This window comes from Dermacentor variabilis, chromosome 6, assembly GCF_050947875.1.
Source record: "Dermacentor variabilis isolate Ectoservices chromosome 6, ASM5094787v1, whole genome shotgun sequence".
Taxonomy (NCBI): domain Eukaryota; kingdom Metazoa; phylum Arthropoda; class Arachnida; order Ixodida; family Ixodidae; genus Dermacentor; species Dermacentor variabilis.
Genome location: NC_134573.1, coordinates 184,427,996 through 184,450,334, shown reverse-complemented (window position 1 = coordinate 184,450,334; position 22,339 = coordinate 184,427,996). Strand labels below are relative to the sequence as shown.

The window sequence follows — 22,339 nt, the reverse complement described above, 5'->3', positions numbered from 1 at the left end:
AATAGGAGCATCTACTTGTGGAAACACTGGTCGAACAATTGCGCCTGATGCAGTATTGCTGATTTGATAAATGTGGATTTGAACGTCGTTTTCATCAGTTTGAATAGTAATAAAATCTAAACTCAATACAGGGAAATGTTTGATAAATATACGGGCAAATAGAAACTTCTGCGTCATCACGCAAGAAGCTTTGTACATCCACACGTCCTTTAGAAAAAAACATCACATAAGAAGAGCATGGTAGTAATATTTTGGGGCCTTCCACATATTGATATTCTTAACTTAATGATAAAACTAAGCATTTCTAACTGTCTTGTAGGAATTGCAGCAAATTCGCTGTAACAGCACTTGTAATTTCACGCATACTTATGTTCACCATTCTATGTCATACGAAAGATTCCGCAACACTTTTTACCAATTGGGACACTCGCGTCAATTGATATTTATTTCGGCTGAATATTTCCTTTTTATACTTTAAATAATTTGCACTCATTTGTAATAAGATGGTTCATGAAGGTCGTTCATATACTAGTCTAACGAGCATTCGGACTTTGAGTGCGCAAGCACTGAATTAAAAATATATTTTTTCTCTTGTGGTAAGAATGAGCGATTACTTTCAAAGGAAACTGCGTGATTATGAGTTGTAAATGATTAGATCCTAGTTTTCTCATGTCGTTCTTTCATTAAATAAGGTGCTGACACGGTAGTCATCTGGCTGCTAGGGGAAGCTGTCCTGATAAGAGTGAATTTATTATGTTCGGTTAGTGCCTGCCTTATTAGTCGCTTGAAAAGCCATGGTCTCGGAAGGCATTATCTTAATACATGGCTCAAGCCTGGTAACTTGCTACGGCCTTCTTTTCAATTAGCGCCAGAACAAAAAGCTACTGTTCCTGAAAGAAGGCGTATAAGAACAAACACACTCAAGAGCGTCTTCAAAATGGCAAAGGCATTAAAAAGAGTGCTCAGATAAAATAAGTAGCCGCGATAAACAAAAGCGAGGTTTTAGGAACTTTCCACTTTTTAATGGAAGCGCATAAGGCGCACTCTAGGCACAAGCTTTCTTATCTGCACAATTTTCTCTAAATGGGCTCTGCTCTATCTATGAGGACGACGACGCAGCAAGCTCGGGAAAAGCGAAAAATAGGTCGCAAGTAAGAAGAGCTATTCCTCAGGCCAAAAGCCTGGAAACATTCAGGAAGTTTCGAAACTACCAGTGTTACTCCTTGGCTTTGCTTTTAGTTATTTATTGCTTGTTGGTTTAGTTGTTCTGCTAGAAATAAGGGGTCTTCAATGGGTGTCATAGGGCCTTGATCCGTCGTCAACGCCACTGATCGAGATACCCTGAGGTTAGGAACGCTTTCTCGTAAGGAGGCGTGATTGATCAACTTCGTTATTTAACGTTACTGAAGCAAAAGACGAGGCAAACACGATTTCTCTTATTAATCCCAGCGCTAAAAGAGTCTATTAAGCTAATGGGAATAAGTGTCGCTTACGCACACTCGGCGTTAAGGCGCGCTTGCGGGAGAAATCTCGTGAGAATAGCGCGGGCTCTTAAGGCTCTTTCCTGGGTGCTTTTGTTGATGAAAGGTTATCCATTGTGCGTTCATTAACATAAGCACATCAGCACAGTAAGTGCTCTCCCTATGCGGAATCAGTTTATGGAAGCTTTCTACATTTTAATGAGAAACTTTGTCGCAAGACCTTCACTTGTAAGGAAAGTTTTCAGAACTCTCACTTTGATAGCTGTCTAGACAACGTTTCCTTAAGTAAGCATTCTATACTTTGTGAATAACAAAATAACGCTTGTACAAATGATTACGAGTACGAACATATCGTTCAGAAAACGCCGCCCAAAATAGAGGGAAGGAGAAAAAAGAATAGTGGACCGCAGGGATTCAAGGGGTGCACACAATTGTCCTTCAATATAAGGACGTCAGCGCCTGCAGTAGCCTGAGATACAAAAACAAGTACTTGAGATTGTAGTGGGAACTGAACTAGATTCGAGGCTGCTTGATAGGCGTTCTACGCGCAGGAAGGAATGTAAGAAAAACAGAAGAAGAAAAACAAACAAACAAAAAAGACAATGCGCTCCTGCGGCCTTGCAGAATCACAGCCAGATTTCTAGCAAAGCTGTTTGTTTCGAGTGGTTGCATTAAGAATTTCAGGTGCCTCTAATTAAACCACATGCGCTTTAACATATTAGCTGCATATGACTCACCCGCTCTCAATGTTGCCCGTATATAACGTTTTCGAACGCTTTGTGAACGAATTGTTTGCAAAGCTTGAAAGAATTCCTTGCACAGTTATCTAGACACATATAACTGCGCGTGCTTATCTTCAATATTGCTGCCCTTACTTTATCCAAATGTGGGCATGGTGACAGTTACAGTTCTCTGGTGACATCGGGCTGAATGCTGCACCTTTTGTATAACACTGCGGACCGTTTGCATACAGACTTCACTACAAACGCCGTAAATAACCCGTATGCACGGCGCCCACAACCTGCCCCTTCCTTTTACCAAATGTAAATAAGGTGCCTCGCTTCGTTTAGCGAACACATTAGAGAAACCTACGTTGTTCGTGGAACGAAGGAAAATAGAGAGAAAACGTGGGTTCAGTAACTATTTAAAAGGTTCATAATTAATCCAAAGATGTTAACGTTTCTCAACTTAAAATCTGCCACATTATCATCAAACTTAAACTTGGTGTAACGTAGACTTCTTTCGGGACACTGGGAAACAGTGGGTAACGGTCGTATAATGCTTTCAAGCTCTTGTTTATGGTGGTAGGCAACAACGCACACAAAAATCTTCTTCAAATCGGAAGAGCAATTAAAGAACTTTTTTCCCTAAGTAAGCATGCCTCATTTAACTTATTTAACCATTTAAAGTGCAGTAAATGGTTCATTTTATTGTTTGAGACCCAATTCTTGCCATAAAGTGTGGTAAAAGTGCTAGTAGCGCCAGGAGTAATAAGTAACTAATGAATTTCTGAATTGAGTAAAGCTTTGGCGTTGATATAGCTAAGCGGGGGACGAGTGCAATGAACTAGGATGAATGCAATGTGATACATATTAAGAAACTAATTTTCGAGAAATTAAGCAAAGCGAGAAACATTGCCAATTTGAACAAAATGCATTTGCAAAATGAGCAGTAAATGCAAGAATGTTACATCAATTTTTTTGCTATAGTTCTTTGCACATATTTATATGTGAGAAACTAGTGTGCAAAATTTTTATCAACATGTTCATTCAAGACAAAGTTGTCAAAGTTTGCGTAACATTAGGTGGAACAAACTCTTGCTTTGAGAAAAGCAAACAAATCTTCAAGCCACGTGAAAGATGCCAAAAGCACACAGATGCCCAAAATGCGCCAGCTCCATAGCTGTAGCACCCACGGGATGCACTAGGGCCTCCTGTTGCTTGTGTGGCTGCTCGGCGACAACATAAACTGCAAAAAGTATTTTGAATAATATCTATATAAAAGAAATAGTACTGACTTTCGGTTTTGGAATACGAGGGCATGGGTTGAAAAACTCACTAACTCCCAAAATAATAGTGATAGGAATATAATTTTCTTGCAGCGTGATGCAGAATGTTTGGGAATATACAAAATGTAAAATAACAAAAAGAAATCCTGTACAAAATATTTGACTACCACCTTAAGGGATATTTCGCACTGGTGCAGTAGTTAACTGATGTACTTGAACCTGTTATCAAGAAATAAGGATGAATATTTCCCTATTTCCTCAAAGTGTCAAGTTTGTGGCGCAAGGAGTTCTTTCGGGACATTGAGCAAAGTTCCTACGCGTTTCGTAAAATACAGTTGCAAATCTATTGAACAATTAGGTCAGTAATTTGCTGCAAAAGCTGTAACTACGTATGCACTTAAAGCTTTCGTTACCCATCAACGATAACACGGACCCTTTTATCTTTAAACTTATGAGTGTTACGAACTTTTGCTCTCCCAGGACAGAGGAAACAAAAAAATAGGCCAGCAACAAGAGCTGCTCAAATGTTGCTTAATGCACGCATTTATACTTTATTTCTGTCCTGTATTATCAATCAAAAACAACAGAAAGTTGAGTGAGTTGGTGCTGATTTACGGTAACAGGCAGCGTGTCGGATTTTAGTGAACGTGACATGCTTTTCCAGTTCGAAAATCAGAGGAAGTGCGTGCGTCAGCATCACCTTTAGCAGGTGAAGTAACCTCGTTACAGAAGGGCCAGGCAAAAGGACAACGTTTATCCACTGATGTCGAACTAGTGTGTCACGATTTGTACCTGGTGTCAAAATACATGTTTTCATATTCGTTTAAGGATGTGTTGTCTTCGGGGTTTGCTGCAATTAATGTCGTCATGTGGTGTGATAGCTGGGCCTACATAATCTTGTTCGCATTTAAACAAGCGTTTTCTCTGAATATAATGTAGTTGGAGTTTCACGCTACTCGTCGTTCGCGCTGCCTGTTATCACGCATCTTTATCAATCAAGCGAAAAGGTGGTAGCCGTCGTCAGCAAACGGCGGCAACTCCTCTGTAAGGTTTTATCTGATTAGAAAGAAGAAACGAGGGCGTCGCAATTTTTTATTTAACCCTAAATAATTCAGCCTCTTAAGAACTTTCCTGCGCATTACCATACCTTGAGCCCATATTCTCTCTAACTATAAACTCAGTGAATCCGATTCGCGAGGGACACCATGAAAACACACATACAACGTTTTCGAGCGCTTCTACTCGCGCTAACAGCTTCTCTGTAAAACAAAACAAATGAAACAAAGTCCTTGTGTGCGGCACTTGTTCGAAAACCTAGCGCTGTCAGACGGGGCATCCCAGAACCAGTGCGGGAACCTTCGGGGGCAGTAATCGGCTTCTTGACGCTTTGGATATCAAATTACCGGCTGTTTTTTCAGTGAAAGCAACATCACAGATTTTAAGAGGGGATTTCCCTCCAATTTCCTGTGTGTGGCAACCGCGTGTTGTGCATCAATATGTAAGTTCTTTCCTTAAGAAAACAAAGGAAAACCCTTGCATGCGTGCGTTTCCACAAAGTAACCATCTGTGAGCTCCATTACATTACTTGTCTCATTTTCTTGCACCATGCACGTACAGGCAGCGTATTTTCCCCCCAGTATAATTTTTCTTTTCACATTTATACAACACTTAAAGAGTGTGTAAATGACAAATCAAAGACTGCCTTAGGCATAAACACTGTCATCACTCAGCAGGCGCCCCGAACATCAAGCGCGTGAACTGTGGCACGTCAGATGCCGTACTTCTCGCAGTCGAACTAGCACCGACAATTCTTCGACACCTGTTTTCCGCAAAGTTTGAAATTTCCGACAGATGTTATAGCATGCCTTACCCGGCCGACTTCTTTTATTGCAATAACAGTTAAATGGAGGCTTAAGGAGCATTTCTGCCATCGGCGTCGCCGTGAGGTTCCGTATAAACTTGCGATCAAATTGTCGCTGCGTGCCGTATCCTGTATGTGCGAGTGAAAGCGTGCGAGGGTAGGCCGGGGATCGCGGCTGAATCTCGAGCACGCGACGGACGAAAGCGGGGAGGAAGCGTGCCGCGACGGGCTCGGGGGGGAGGAGGGAGGGCGTTCTACTCCGGGTGGCCACGCGCGCCAGACCGGGCCGTTGCATCGTGAGGGTCATCTGCGACGGGGACAGAGTCGGCGCTCCGCTGCGTTTTCACAACTTCGTTCGCTTTGATGCGACCGGCTTCGCGAAGGTCAATTCGCTCGCTGCTGCTGCTGCGTTTCCTCACTGCAGCGTTTTGACAGCGACTTTCCGCGATCATCGAGTTAAATACGTTCACGTTTGCTTTTGCGCACGTGACACGGACACCATGCTTGTTAATTTATTTAGTATGCCTATGTTTGCAAGTTCATACGGCCGATAAAACTACAAACCTTACTTCATATAGCAAGCTGTCCACTAATTTGCTATCCCAGTCAATGTTTCGCCTTCCGGGCCGAACTGCGACTTTTTTTTAGGGATAAGTAAGCGATTTATTAGAGACAGTGGAGGCGCGATTCTATGGCTCAAAATCGGCACGTACTCTCGGTGATTTCTTAGTGGCTGTGGTGTTGGTCTGCTAACTATGAGGTCGCGGAATCAAGTCACAGCCACGGCGGCCGCATTTCGATGGGAGCGAAATGCGAAATCACCAGTGTACTAAGGTTTAGGTGCAGGTTAATGTGCCCCAGGAGGTCCAAATGATTCCGAAGTCCCTCACTACGGGGTGCCTGATAATCAGATCGTGGTTTTGACAGGTAAAACCCCATAACTAAAGAAAAGTGACACGTATCCTTTCCATCATCGCAGAGTTGTCTGCCGGACGCAACCGAGCCCCCATGGGGCGCAGGCGACGTACGTGGTCATCGGGAATCGCGCCGGCATCACCAAGGCACAGGAAAAGTTTCACTACAAGGTAAATAAATGGACGTGGTGCATGCACAGCTTTACTTGGTGTCTCGTCAGGCCTCGCGATCCTGTTCAATTATTCATTTGCTAGAATACTATACGTAGTTCTGCATGGCGTATTTCGAGTATCCTGCATGAAGTTTGCCCAGTTATACGCTCTTGTTATATGCCCGGTTATACGCCTTTACTAGACTGTCGGAAGATGAGACTGCTTACTGACTCGCCATATCGTCGCTGCCATCTGTTCGCTGTCCAGTAGCGCACTGCTCCTTGCCACTGTGACTGACCGCCGTCCGCTTTAGCAAATGTCTGCTGAATCGCCTTAACATTGCGAATTTGCCCCGTTCAAATGCCTTCTGCTTGCATATCTAAAAAAAATATCGATCATAATTGTCAATGGACGTCGAAATGCATGATTAAACAGTGCAGTACATTTACTATATTCCTAAAGCTAAGACCAGACCAAAATCGGAAAGACAAGACTTCGTTTATTCATTGTTTCTTTGCTTTTGAACATTAATCATACGAATGCAGTATCTCCCCGGCCGGTCGCAGCTTTGGTGCTATTGAGCGCGGAACAGGGAAATGATGTATTTTTTTTCCGTTTCTTCGTTTTGTTTGTTGCACGCAGCTATATTTGGTCAGTTGTCTCCACGCAACCAATAATTTATTCCAACTAGCCCTAATGTCGTGGTTAAGGACAAAGCGAATTTTCTAAGGAAGGATTCTATTTATCATATGCGATAGCGGCAAGATGCTCACCGTTCCTTTGTAGTTTGTACTGTAATGGAAAGAAGTTTCATTGACAGAAAATGCCTCACGTCTTTCCCGTGAGTCGAAAGAAGAGTTATGACCTAACCGAAGTTTGTTGTCGGCCAACACAGTTCGTGTCTACAGGAAGCGAGAGTGTTGATGGATCGCCGTGCAACGATCGTGTCGGTGAAAAGCCTCCTCATTCGTGCTTTAAAGCTTTAATGCACGCCTTTAAATATAAAGAAAAGAGAACACTAAACGATAAAAAACCGATAGCGGCATGGCTTTTCTCGCAACAGTCGAGACAAGAAAGAATCTTCCTATAGCCGACACAGTCCACACAGTTCATCATGCTTGCGAGCACGTTTTCACCGTAGGTCACATCGTTATCGGCTCAGCCAAGCGAGCTCATTCAGCGCGATGTCAGACCCAACATACGCGCTCGGCCGAGAAGCACGCACCCGTCGTCAGAGAGTTGCTTTACACAACGGCAGCTTTAATTTTCCGATGGGCGTCAGTCAGCCGGTGCCTGGCACAAAGGCCAAATCCTTCGCTTCGAAAGGCGTCAGGCAAAATCCTTGGCTAGCCAGGGGATTATTTTCTGGCGCGCACGAGCGCGCGTTACGTCCGAGCAAGATTGCAACAGCGTATACGCGTGAGCCTAGTGCTGCCGGAGGAATTTATGATCCGTCCTTCGCATTATGTGCAGAGTGGTCGATTATTGTGGATTAAGCCTACCGCAACTCGGAAAAAGCGTCCCTTGTTCGCCGGAACGAAGGCACAGCGCGACACCACTGACGACATTGCGAAATGCTGTCGCACCGTGGCTACGCATTTATGACACGGGAGATTAGAAGACTGATCACCACTGCGGCACCCGCTTGACGGGTAATGAACGCACGCAGCGAGCGCCGCGCGCGAAGCTTCTCTGCGCCTCTTATACCCCTGACACACGGGCAAAACTAAAGTCCTTTCCAGTAAACCCCTTTTGCTACTCTGAAGGACCCTTTGCAGAAAGGAGTTGCGCCGATGACACACGGCACCGCACTGAACTTCTTTAGATGGTTCTTCAGATGAACGCCGCAAGAAAAATAGCGCTGGCTGTTAAAGCCACAAGAGAGAAAACATTCTTAAAAAGCTGCGCATATAATTACACTTAGCTACTGTAGAACCTGAAAATATATTTTTTTCATTGTTGATGGCTAATAATGCTTATAGTCGTTTATTTTATTGGCGTTTTTGCGTTGTTAGCAACCATTTAACTTGGTCCAGCAACTATGTGCAGCCGGTGTTTTGCTGTGCGTGCAATTATTCTGGTGATACCCACGTTTCTGTCATCCTTTTTCACGTCTATGTCGTCCCTTCCTTTGTGCGCGCAGGCGTAACGCGTTTTATTCAATATGTTATTCCAACAATTCTGGTTTCTTCTGGGTATTTCCTGCGGGCGCTGATTGTGCAGTCTCCATCTCGCGACGTGAACACACCACATGCGCGCACCAAACGACGACGACACTGCCGGAATTCAACATGGCGGCTCTAGCGACGTTATGCGAGCGTTTGAGAGTATAGCTAGAGGAAATCTTCACTATTCGACAAATTCTATTACCGCTAACAAATAAAACATTTTAGCAAGGTAAAAAAGATACCTATGGGCACCGTAGTTGTGTGGCAGGTTTCCTTCTATTGACGAGTTGTGCACGCTGTGTGCGAGAGTAACTCCTTTTCCGCTCGAAAAGTAGTTGCACGATCTCCTTTCCCGAAAAGGAACTTTGCCGTAAAGGAGACACTTCTTTGTCGTGTGTCACTGCACTTGAACGCCTTTCCGGTAGATGTCCCCTTGCCTAAAGGACTTTAGAGTGCCCGTGTGTCAGGGGTATTAATCCATTACCGTCCAGTCTGGTGGTCGGCTCAGTGCCGGCTGCGAGAAGACAGGACGGGCTCTCGGCGTAGCTTACAAAAGGCATTCTTTAAAGAACCAGAAAAATTAGTAAATATGCACTGCAAGGAAATGATAGTGAAAGGAAGTTTTTACAAACTAGATATGAACGCCATTTGACGGCATTTCGAGAAAGCTTGCGATAGATGCACTCACTAATGAGATCAGGGCTTACATTTCAGAGCAGGTACGATAACAGGCGACGTTTCATCATTTTGATATTTGCAACTTGGTAGAAGGATGTGCCAAATGACACCGAGTCGGCCCTCCTAATATTTCGCAAGAAGTTTTTGATAGCGGAAGAGATGCAGGTGCGTAAATAGCACTGCTGCGTGACCGACATAAATTAATGGTTTATATAAGAGCTCACATCGATCGGTACAATGAACAACAAATTCGTCATTCAGTTGTCGGTTAACAATATTTATTGCTCTTTCGCTAAGAGGAAGAGGAATAAAAAAAATGCTAGTGCCAAAAGCAAACGGTTGGTTTCCAACGCAAAGAAGGAAGCACTTCCTTGTTCCTGATTTGCTGTCTTTCTATGATTAATTCTGGAATACAGGTACCTCCACAACGGCCCCCATTTTATTTTTCTTTCCTTTTCCTCTGTGCAGGCTAACAAACTAGACACTTGCGTCCATACATTTCCTTTTCTTGCTCTCTCTCATTCTACATTGAAGGTGGTCTCAAATTAGTCATCCTCCACCTAGCGAAAATCTATGGTTCGACTTACGTCGATTTGCTTATATCAGAATATTCAACGTTGACCAAAATAAGGACATCAAGGACGATTATCTAAATTAGCTTATATTTCTGCAATGAAAGTGTGAGGAGAGCAACACTTCTGAGAGAGCAAGTGCACAAGCAAAATTCGCAATTTAATAAAAAAATACGTGCAGAATGTGCATATTACATGCGCCTGGAATGTTTTTGCCACCCTGAGGCTCCTAGATCCATCATTGCGTATCATGCGTCGCGTTATTCGTTCTTCATGAACCAAGCGCAAGAAAGAAGAGAAAGACCTAGTAAGTACGCCATTCGTAAAAAAAATCCTGTTTTTGAAATAGTACTCATTCTGCACAAAGTATTGTCACTTCTTGAAGGGCTAGTTACAATGAGAAAAAAACGTCATGCACATTAATTTATTGCTGTTACGTCGGCACTATACCAACCTGAGGTTAGTAGCGCATCATAATATATTAGGAAACTGGGATTCAGAAAGAGAGAGAAACAAAAGCGAGGAAAGGCAAGGACATTAAACAGACGCATGTCCGGTTCGCTACCCTGCACTGGGGGAGAAGAGATACAGGGATAAAAAAATGAGAAGTAGAGATAGGGTGCAGTTTCGCGCCCATTTTAATATGCGCCTTAGGCATAGAAACAGCTGCAGAGACCTGTGGATTTGAGGTAATGCAATGACGATTTCGCTGCTTTCTGTGCCATCGACGCGCACGGTCATGGTCGAAGGATCTTTGGTAATTCACGTACGGGGATTGAGACAGTGCTGGATGCAAATTATTCAATCGTCTCTTCAAAAATAAATATGATTGATAATTAATCATTGGTATTTCATTTATCTTTTATTGCAGACATAAGGAGAGAAAGAAATCATATGGGAAAGGCAGGCAGTTCAATGGGAATAGAAACTTTTCGTGTGTTACCGCTACATTGCGGGAAGGGGTGAATAAATACTGAAAGAATTCCAGTGAATCCATGCACATTCAGGAAAACAAAATAGAGGAAGCGAGGAACGCTTGGGAGTACCCAAGTCTTTCTAATGAAGGGGGAACTCGAAGGTATAAACTTCAATAGTGTCTTGATTGGCTTCTTGTGTGGCCGGCATTTCAGGATCGTCTGCTCCAAAAGCGGCCGGTCATCTTTTAATGGTACGATACTATTGGAGCGCAGCACTTGTATAGGCGCCCGTTCCTGCGATGAGCATGGGCGTGCCTCGGCGTCGTACCTCTTGACCGAGCGAACAATGAAAGCGAACGCGGAGCGCAGCCGGAGATGAAAGAAGAGAGCGCGAGGAGGAAAGTGAAGGAGGAAGACGCTAAAGTGAAAGCAGAGGCGGAAAGTGGAGCATTAAGAGTTCTTTCTGGGCGAGTTGGTGCATACTTGACATAAAAATTGTTACAGCGCGAACACATGCAACCACAAAGTATGAAGGACGGGACACAAGCGCTTGTGGCCCGTCCTTCATACTTTGTGGTTGCATGTGTTTGCGCTGTAACATTTTTTTATGTCAAGAAAGTGGAGCAAGAGCGGAGGAAAAGGGGCCTACGCATGCGTTGAGTTGCTGGTGGCCACGGCATCCGCAACCGCGTAGGCGATCGCATCTGCACTTCCGAGGGTGGAGGGGAGGGCAGGGTGCCGTGAAGTAGGAATGGCTACGCTGGTCCATGGCGTCAACTGCTAAGGTCAGTCCATGGTACCAGCGTGTGTGACTGGGATCACAGCTCCTGCAAAGGGCGATGGCGAGTGGCTACGAGTAAGGCTCGATGTGACGCTCCCTTGGGTGTTGTCGCCGCTTACTCTGGTTGCATATCATATTGACCGCGAATAAGACGGGGACAGAGGGAGAGAACACATAAACAGCACGGGCGGTAACTTTCAACTATTTTATTCACAGCAGCCCGTGGGCATATATAGGCAAATGGAACATGCGCAGATCGCAGCAAACAAGAATACACATCAGCTTAGCGTGGCAACCAATTATCAAAAAAATCTATTTCCGATTGAAACAACCTAATGGAGGTATCGCTAACACAGTCTTGGCCTTTCTTTTTTATGTGATAAGCCTCTATCAGTTCACGTGCAGTCTGGTCATGGCTTCTCCCCAGAACCTTTATCTCGTCAAAAAGAGGTACACAGCGACAGGCATTGCAGTGCGCAGGTAAGCGCGCCAATTCATCTTTCGTTAACTTTTGTTCATGTTCCCTGGCTCGATCATTAAGGCACCGTCCAGTCTGCCCTATGTAGGACTTGCCACACGCCAGGGGGATTTCGTACACAACTCCTACATTGCATTTTGCATACGGCTTGGTGTGGTTCTTGCCACAACCTTGACTTCCTCTAGAATCACGGGAGGTGCGGTGGCAGAGCCGCGCCAGCTTAAAAGGGGCTGAAAAGACAAGGGGGACTCCAAATGTGCCTGCCACCTTCCTTAGGTTGTGAGCGAGTCCCGGGAGTCCCCCTTGTCTTTTCAGCCCCGTTTAAGCTGGCGCGGCTCGGCCCCCGCACCTCCCGTGATCCTAAAGGAAGGCAAGGTCGTGAAGAACCACACCAAGCCGTATGCAAAATGCAATGTAGGAGTGGTGTACGAAATCCCCCTGGCGTGTGGCAAGTCCTACATAGGGCAGACTGGACTGGTGCCTAAATGATTGAGCCAGGGAACATGAACAAAAATTAACGAAATATGAATTGGCGCACTTACCTGCGCACTGCAATGCCTGTCGCTCTGTACCTCTTTTTGAGGAGACAAAGGTTCTGGGGAGAAGCCATGACCAGACTGCACGTGAACTGATGGAGGCTTATCACACAAAAAAGAAAGGCCAAGACTGTGTTAGCGATACCTCCATTAGGTTGTTTCAATCGGAAATAGATTTTTTTGATAACTGGTTGCCACGCTAAGCTGATGTGTATTCTTGTTTGCTGCGATCTGCGCATGTTCTATTTGCCTATATATGCCCACGGGCTGCTGTGAATAAAATAGTTGAAAGTTACCGCCCGTGCTGTTTATGTGTTCTCTTCCTCTGTCCGCGTCTTATTTGTGGTCAATATGATATGCAGTAAATACCAACTAGGCCAAAGTGAAGTTCTTCTTACTCTGGTGGCACGATTTCACCCCGACGAAGCGCCGCTCTCGTCGTTGGTAGAACGAAAGCGCGAGAAGAAAAGCGTACTGCGGCACAAGAAGGGCTGTGCGGTGACGATGGCTACGATAGGGCGTTCGAGTAGCGCGTGTCGTCTGTATGAAAACAAGGCGCTGAACGAGCGAAGGTTTGTCTGTGGCGGCTGCTGTGAATCGCACCCACGTGTCGCCCACGCACTGCCTCTCACGATATCCTGATTAGCGAGGTGGTCGCGCCACACCGCTCCATTTGCAATGTGCCGCATGAGACAGATTGTCCGCGCCAGCTACGCTACTCACAGCCTTCTCTTCCCGATATAAACCGCTGACCTATATAAACATAATAGAAGATATTGACACGCAAAATGAAAATGCATATACAGCGGCGCTCAAATTTGGTATTAGGGAGAGAGAGAGAAACAAAACTTTTATTTTTACGCCAGCGTCCGGCGCTCAACCCTGGTCGGTCAGCTACCAGTCCTCACCCAACACGTCTCTGACGTACTGGATAAGCACCGGCAGGAGAATGTTAGTTGCATGGGGTGGTGGAGTGAGCCAGTCCGTCCATGACCGTGGCTTGATGTTAGTGGAAATGTTGGATAGGGCTGACTGCAGTTTGGGTTGAGTGTGAGGGCAATGCCATAGACAATGCTCTAATAATAATAAATTATGGGGTTTTACGTGCCAAAACCACTTTCTGATTATGAGGCACGCCGTAGTGGAGGACTCCGGAAATTTCGACCACCTGGGGTTCTTTAACGTGCACCTAAATCTAAGTACACGGGTGTTTTCGCCCCCATCGAAATGCGGCCGCCCTGGCCGGGATTCGATCCCGCGACCTCGTGCTCAGCAGCCCAACACCATAGCCACTGAGCAACCACGGCGGGTGCAATGCTCTAGGGATGGCTATTCCATGCAGTTCGGGCATTTCGGTGGCCCAGGTAGGCCTTGAATATAGTGACGGAAAAGTGGAGTCACTATTAAGTTTGTTAGAAGTCTTCGGAGAATAGTGCTGTCTTTTCGCGAGAGGTTAGCAGGGGGAGTATTAAAGGCGACTGCGTTGGCGCGAAGTTGCTTTAAAAGTGATGTGCGCTCCTTGTGCAAAGTCTTTCTGTATTCCCTTGGGTCAAATTCGGATGGCCACAGGCACTGGGGACCCAGAAAACTAACTACGCTGGTGAGCTCATGAGCTCGGGAGTATAAGCAATATTGAAGAGAGTGGTTGATAGGATTGAGCCTTGAGGGTCCCCTGTACTAAGAGGGCATGGCGCTGAAAACTCTCCATTGATTTGAATTTGTATAGCGTGACCGGCAAGAAAATCTTTAATGTAATTGTAGAGGCGGGCACCGGTTCGTAACGTCAAGAGGTTGTTGAGGATAGCAGAGTGTTTCACGTGGTCGAAGGCCTTGTGTGTATGTACACCTGCGATTACTCTGGTTTTTACAAGACTGTGCTTTTGATACACATCTTCTGAGATACGAAGCATGGTATCCTGAGTGCTAACATGTGATCTAAAGCCTGTTATTGTGTAAGGAAAAGCACTACTGTCTTCTAAGTGCCAGTTGAGACGGTTAAGGGCTATGCGTTCCATCAGTTTGCTTACACACGACGTTAAAGATATAGGATGTAGGTTCGTGATACAGTTGGCTGGTTTGCCGGGTTTCGGGATATGTATTATTATTGCCGTTTTCCATTCCTCTGGAAGGATTCCGGATTATCAAATATTGTTGCTGTATTCTAAAAGTTTCTCTAACTGAGAAGAGGGTAAGTTATGAAGTGTACTACAAGTAATCCCATCTTTGCCGGGCTTTATATTTCGTTTCAGCGAAAAGAGAGCCGTATGTGGCTCAGCTAAAGTAAGCAGGATGTTTATGTCTGTTGTACTCTCTTCGAATGACTCAGTCAGAAGACAGAAGACCTCGGAAGTTGTCCTGCATTTTGGACCAAAGGATAGAACGTCTGACGAATTTCGTCAGCTATTTCTTCGCGTCTCTGGCCAGAGCTAATCATTATCTTGTCCATGGTGTGTCGTGGTTTTCCTTGGCCCAAAAGTCATTTTAAGATATTCCACACTCTCGCAGTATCTAGGCGGCCGTTGAGCTTGTCACATGTTTCTAACCAGTTTTCGGTGCAAACTTTTTGCGCGGAATTTTGTGCTTCTCATGTTATTTGCTCAATAAGCTTGCGAAGGCCATGATTCTGTTTATGTTTCTTCCAATTCTGCGCTATCCTGTGTCTTTTATCCCATAAGTTAAGCAGATGAGAGTCTATGTGTGGGTTTTCAGCACTACGCGCAATCATTTTGGTGTACTTTTTTCTCGTCTCGCTGATATTCTTCACCCGTGAATGTAGGTTCGGCTGTTCGTCGGCCCTGTGTAGGTCTGATCGGAGTCGGTGCCAGTCAGTAAGTTGTGTAGTGGAAGCTGCGTTAGCAAGGCGAGCCTTAGAAAGAGGAATGCTTAGAGTAACTTCAAAGATGTAATGAACGAGAATAAAGGGGGTTAACCGAGGTGCCCGATTTTTATTAGTCATATCATGAAAAGCCAACAAACACTGACACCAAGGACAACATAGGGGAAATTACTTGTGCTTAATAAATGGAATGAAGAAACGATAAATTAATGGAAATTAAAGTGGATGAAAAAACAACTTTCCGCACGTGGGAACCGAACCCACAACCCTTGCATTTCGCGTGCGATGCTCTACCCATTGAGCTACCGCGGCGCTGTTTCTCCATCCACTTTCTTGGGTATTTATGTGTACTAGTAGAACCTTGGGAGTGTTAGCCAGCGCCACCACTCACAGACCTTGGCGGCGGACGTGGAACGTCCTTTTTGCCGCAGGCGTCACGAGAACGTGATCTTTTTGGGTGAAGGCAACTGGCCAATAAATCCACATATGCTACCTGAGGGCATCAATGTTGCCGGATTCGAGACCCACGTTATGTAATAAACGAGAAGAAAGGGGGTTAACCGAGGGGCCCGATTTTTATTAGTCATATCATGAAAAGCCAACAAACACTGACACCAAGGACAACATAGGGGAAATTACTTGTGCTTGTAATGGCGCTGTAAAGATGTAATTCAAGGCGCTGTAAAGATGTAATGGTCACTTCCAAGACTTTCGTGAAGATTCGCCCAAGTTACATTCCCAATTCCGCGGTACCAGCTTAAGTCGGGGTTAGAGTCACGTTCGACACTGTTTCCTTGGCGCGTGGGCTCGGTTGTGTCATTAAGGAGCGTATACTCGTTATCTTGTATTTTTCTTTCGAGGCGCTGCCCTGCTTTTGTTGTACGCTGGTAGCTCCATGATATTTCATGTGTACTGAAATCCCCAGCTATAATGATGTCTTTGTCCTTATGTAGCTTTGTGTATGTGTCCAACCATTTCAGAGAAGGACAGTCGAGCCTTGGGACAGAGTATGCATTGATAATTAGAACGTCACGGCTGCCGAAGCGGCCTTGGACAGTAACGTGCTCCTCAGTCGAATTGTTTATGGAATCGGTATCAATTTGTATAGCTGGAATATGTTTGGCCATGTATGTTACAGTGGTAATGCAAATGGTCACGTCCTGTGGAGCTCTTTTGTCTCGTTTAGTAATACTTCTTTGGGTAAAGTGTTCATATCCTGGTAATGATATAAGTCCGCAAGCTTCTTGAATTAAAAGGAAATCTGTTTTTTGCGCTTCTCGGTAGATGAATTGTTGTAAGAGAGCTTTCTTCCTTCGAAGGCTCCTGCAATTCCATTGCCATATTCCTAGAGGTCGATTACGGCCTGACATATTACAGCTTTGCCGGTCCAGAGGGCTCATCGACCTTGCACTGCGTGGATGTCTGTGCACGTGCGAATATTTGCGCGTTGGCTACTAGCTGTTGAACGACGACATCTGTGCGTGCAACATTTTGTTTTACATATTGCATTTCAGCCTGTATCGTGCGAATCACTGCAATCTCATTCGTGAGGGTGTCTAGTTGAGCCGTTAAAACCTGGACCGCTCGTTCAAGGCGCTGCATGCTTGTTTGGTCCGGCATGTGCGATAGTGTCATAGGGCGCTGAAGAGCTTGAGAGTACGAGTAATGAAGAACTGGAGTCAGTAAAATAGAACGGGTTGGCTGTGAAGTGTTAGCTGAGGGTTGTGAGGAATTAGTAGGTAGGTTTGGACGGACTGGCTCACCGTTATCAGAGGCTAGCTGGCTCTTGTCATTTCTGGGACGTTTCGGCTCCGGAGTGGTGGATCGCTTGGCGGCCTTAGACGGCGGGCTTCCATTAGGGGATCTTATTATGGATTGGTTGGCACTGCGACTGCAACTCCAGCTGCGACTCGTCTGGCGAAGCACGGCAAACCGGTCGGAAGTAGCGATGGAGGTGTCTGGGGTCCTGTCACTTATAGTGACCCTTGTGTCCAGTTTACGGGGATGGTGTGTGCCCTGTGGCAATTCAGGGAAATCTGATGTATACTGGAAGAGCTTTGTGTTGCGTATCCGTCGGCGATGGTGCTTGGATGCCCGCGAACGCGCCGCGCGGTCCGCTTCTTTTCTTGCTGGGCAGTCTTTCGAAGTCAGCGAATGTTCAAGGCCGCAATTATGGCAGTAGGGGAAGGACTGCCATAATTTTGAAGGAAGGATTTTGAAGTATATATATGTGTCGCTGCGTTCCACTGTGTTGAGTCCTGCCGCCGAGCGGATAGTGTTGCCGAGGGTACCGACATCGATTGCGGCAAGGTTCAGGCATGCCGTGAATTTAACAATCACAGACGTGGCTTGCTGCTGGCGCGGCTCCCTACGGTGCGCCAGTGGCCAAATGTCGTAGCGGACGCCGCTGCTTGCTCGATTTCCATGCTTCATAAATCCGCGAACGCGCGTGGCGTCGGTGGTGTCGAGGTGACGTCCAGCCAAGGACTAGGCTTAGTGGCCGGCCATGTCGGCCAAGTTCTTCCATTAATTGCGCAGAAACGATGAAAAGTTCGTCTCACCGGAAGGTGGGTACGTTGAGACGTCTTCCTAGTACAAGTTTGGAGTCCTATCGAAGAAGGTTCCATTGATAGGGTGAAAACTTCGACGAGCAGATGTGGATCCTTACTGACTCGGCGACCGCGTCTGGCATCAAGGAGTATCCTAATTTTCGGGGAATATTTTTTTGTCTCTCCATGCAAATGTTTCACTCTCTATTACAGTTTTGTACCGGTCTGTATATTGTATGCGCTTCGCCAATCGAATACTTGCGGTCTACGAAGAAAGCCTAAGTTAGCGCCCACTCTTAAAAAAATGGCAAACATTGTTTATTTTTCTAGAAATCAGCATATTCAGCCATTTCGACTCCTAAGTTTTGGGCTTTGCTGACCCCCGACCTCACCTTGCGCGCACTGGCAGCACCGGCTGCCCGTGTGTCGGTGTCCACGTGGTGAGCTGCTCGGGGCAACCTTCGTCATATGCAGTCGGTCTCCGTGCGTGCAGCCCAAATTCAATTCCGCCGGTCCGGCACTGGCACCGCACGTTACCTGCAGAGGAGGCAGAGAAGGAGGAGATCGGATTTGCATACATTTTAATTCAGAACGCTGCGGTAGCTTGCTGCTGCTTGATTTTGTCTACCGCGTGCTTTTTCTGAGGCGATTGCGCGTGAGCCCGGCTTCGGCGGCGCGGAAATTTGTGCGTATCTTCATTGGGGCATGCAGTACGGAAACAGGCGTACGGTATCTTTCTCCCTCCCTATTTTTTTTTTTTGCCTTGGGTGAGGAGGCGAATCCAATTTCGACTGCGAAGACAGCCTGAAACCAACTTCTGCCTATGCGTTATTCAACGTCGTATAGAATGTCATCTCCTGGAAGAAAAGAAAGAAAGAGAAAGAGGTACAGGGACCAGAAAACGATGCGCCGATGATGCTTGCCTTATTCTGCCTTCTTTATTTCACTCACTTTATAATTTATCCTCGTCGGCATGCAAGTTCAACAATATATGGGACCACTAAATTTTTAATTCCCGTCGAAGGTATTAGAGAAGCGTGGGATGGAAGAAAACGTGCAATGTGGAAAAGACGGCTTATACTATGATCTTGTGAGTTAAAAGGAAAAAAAAAGAAAGAAACGACTAGTTTCGGGAAATGGCGGCACGACATGCTTTACAGATGTCCCAAATCAAGTCAAGATAGAAGGGAAATGTGCACCAGGTGGGGTCAGGAAATTTCAATACCATTGGCTGCTTGGAAATGTTTGCATTGTGTTTCGGTGTTGCCATTGCCTTTACGGCACATTCGGCTGGCGACACACTTATTTGACTATCTATGATGTACACTCATAGATATGAGCGTATGAGAGCGCCAAGGTTAGTTATTATTGCATTTTTGGAGGGACCAAACACGCAGATGTTCTAAACAAAAATAAGGATATGCCAATTTTAGTTTAACTCCCTTTGTGTATTCTTGCTGAAGTACTTGCGAAAGATTAAACCTGGGGCCCTATAACGTAAAACTATTCCAATATGTTTCTATTCCGATCTCCTGACGTCAAATTTGCGTAACCACCGACGCAAGCACCGGGCGGTCACCCACGGGGTTGTCTGTACAGACCAATCAAACACTCACCTCGTTCATAAGAGATCACTTTTGTTCGCTTGAAAAACGAATAACATTGCCTACACTGAGCGGCTTGTCGTATCTAATTGGCTGACAAGAGGCGAGGAGAACGCTCAAGTAGAGAGGGATCCGTTGCCAGTGCACTGAAAATCGATAACCGGATGAAGAGGGTGGTGCCGGCGCCTGCGATTGGTCGGCTTTCCCTTACTTAGCTTGTGGTGGCTGGTCGAAAATCGCGGCGGCATGCAACGGAAGCTCAAGAATGACGCTAAAACGGACCCTCAGCAAAGAAGAGTTGGCAGAATGAGGTGGTAAACGTGCCGAAAGTGTTCGAAAACGTTACACGGCCACGCAAGAAGATTTATTATACGCAAATACACCCATGCTTTCCGGCAGGTGCGAGTAGCCAGCGTCTCAGCTATCGGCGGCAGCTATCTTTTATTCCTTTCGGAACGGGGCAGCCTGCCGCTATTCCGAAGAAAATTCAGTTTTGTTCGGCATATTAATGCATCTTTATCGCGTTCACGTCACTTTGACGTGGTGAGTTTGTGCGGTTTTGTGACGTCGCGTGACAGGCAGGTGAAGTGGCTGCAGGCCGAAAACTTTTTACCAATAGCCGAGGGCTAATGTCGAAAAGGGGTCAAATCAGAAATAACTGTTTTTCTTTTTTCTGTCAAATCATGCATAATCAGTATGTACACATCATATCAGATGGGGAGCTATCGCGGTTTTCGTGACGTCAGGTGACAGACAGGTGAAGTGGGGGTGGTCGAAAAAAGTTTTTGACCAATCGTGGAGGGCTGATAGCAGAATTGGAATAGAAAAGTTTGGAATAGTTTTACGTTATAGCGCCCTTGGTATAGACACTTTAGAATTTACAAATCAATGTGCATGATGATAATAACTGTGCAACTCCAGGGGAACGGTCACTCATATTACGATCTTGATTTCCTGTAAATTATGAGAGCGCTCACATTCAGTGTATCAACAAATTAGTAACGAACTACAAGCTCTGAAGCTTTCTACAGGTGCAGAAAACCACCGAATGCGCCAACGTGAAGCAGAAGAACCTGCTTTGTGGCAGACTGTCTGCTCGCAAGTTTATTTGCATGACCGGTAAAAAAAAATTCCCAGGGCAAGTGGCAGACGGCAGCTTGGTGTACGAAATTTAAATTTGTTCAGCGTTGTGAAAGCTGTCTTACAATGGTCAGTGGCTTTATTCACAAGTTGAAGCCTAAACAGCGCAGACAAAATTGAAAGGATCACTCACACACAAGACGCAAGGCGTTCATACATATTTCCATATTGATAAATATTTTGTAACCCAGCAACCGGTAGTTAGTTACCAAGCTGAACATCGGCTTTCGTATAGTCTCCGCTGCCGGGACCAACTAATGCGCAGTCGGCCAACGCTATCATTAACAGAATATTCAAGAACCGGGAAGTCACCATTCGTTCATACGGGTTAACAGCGTCGTAAACTTGACTTCTGAATAAATGCCAGGCCTGACTCGCAAAGCGCTGCATGTTTTAGGCGGATCATACCACCAGTATCAGTTTCAGTAGCGCCGGTATCGGCAAGAGTATTAGAGAGAGCCGTGAAACATGAAGCGCAGCCAGCGTTATACTAAAAGACCAACAGTCTGCTTGCACAGACAACGATCGAAGAAAGAGCGAGCATTCAGCTTACGCATCACTGCACGGTATTAGACCGAACAGCAGACGAGAGCCTCACACCGTCGTCCATGATCTTAGCTGGCTACGCAGCACGAAGTGCTCGAAACACAAGATTACAGGCGCCTCACTCCAACGCACAACCGAAGACACAACGTAGCCACAGATCTCCTCACGCTTCAGCGCTTTCCGTCATGCTTCAGCTTGCAGCTAAAAAGAAATAAAAGAAAAAGATGCGAACAAATTCTCATCAACTGCGTCTTCTCATATATGTACAGCAACTCTTCGCTATTGCGCGATATACGGGCGTTCCCATAGAAACTCTATCCCTCGTTCTTCTAGGCTCGTAGGTTGCATGGCGTGCCGCGGCCGGGAGCAAAGAGCAAAAGAGAGGGGGGGATCTGCTGGGGTTTCGGGGTCCGCCAGCGGCTTAGCTCTCCGCGGAAGCCAGTGTGCCCAAGGGATCTGTGGCAACGAGGCCGAGATGAGCGACGCGGGGAGAACGAGCCGCGGAACGCGCGGCCATGATAAATGGCTCATTAATTGTTCCTGTCACGAAGCACGCCGAGCGAGAGGAAATTTGCTTCCGTGATGCCACGAGGAGGCTGCAGCCACGTGCCGCGCGTGGCTTCGTTGCTATACGGGAACGAATCATTGGCCGGAAGCCGCGTAATAATAAAAAACGGCACATGCGCAATTTCTGATCCTGCCCGCGCTCGCGCTAGTGAGCGTCGCTCATTTCGGGACTCCATGATGAGAGTTCTCGAAGCGGCACGAAGGTGGCGAACATTGGGGAGAGTTTCATTCGTCGGCAGGCACGCCTATCCCGATTTCGCCATCTTTCACGCCATCGACTTTTTCCTGGCAGCCCTGTTACGGTATATTCCCTACTGTACCGGGATAACGTAACGATTCTATTCCAATTGTATTCCTTTCCACTCCGCGAGTGGTGCGAGCGCTGCTCCGCCTGCGCTATCGCCGTAGCCTTCAGGCCGTAAGCGGCTCCTGACCGGAAACGAATGGAATCGAGGGACAGGAATGCTTACGTTACGCCAACGCAGTTTCTCTAGCAGGGGTGAGGGAGAAGAGAGAAATGTTGTGCAGAAATGCAGCGAAGTTAACCAAA

The 22,339-nt window shown here is 46.0% G+C and overlaps 1 protein-coding gene across 1 annotated transcript in view; it reads left to right on the top strand.

The window, feature by feature from the left end:
• Positions 1 to 22,339, top strand: part of LOC142585938 (plexin-B-like) — a 547,589-nt gene that overhangs the window by 482,661 nt on the left and 42,589 nt on the right. Inside the window, exon 20 of the mRNA XM_075697062.1 lies at positions 6,330 to 6,435. Coding sequence (XP_075553177.1) covers positions 6,330 to 6,435 — 106 coding nt within the window. The remainder of the gene's footprint in view (positions 1 to 6,329; positions 6,436 to 22,339) is intronic.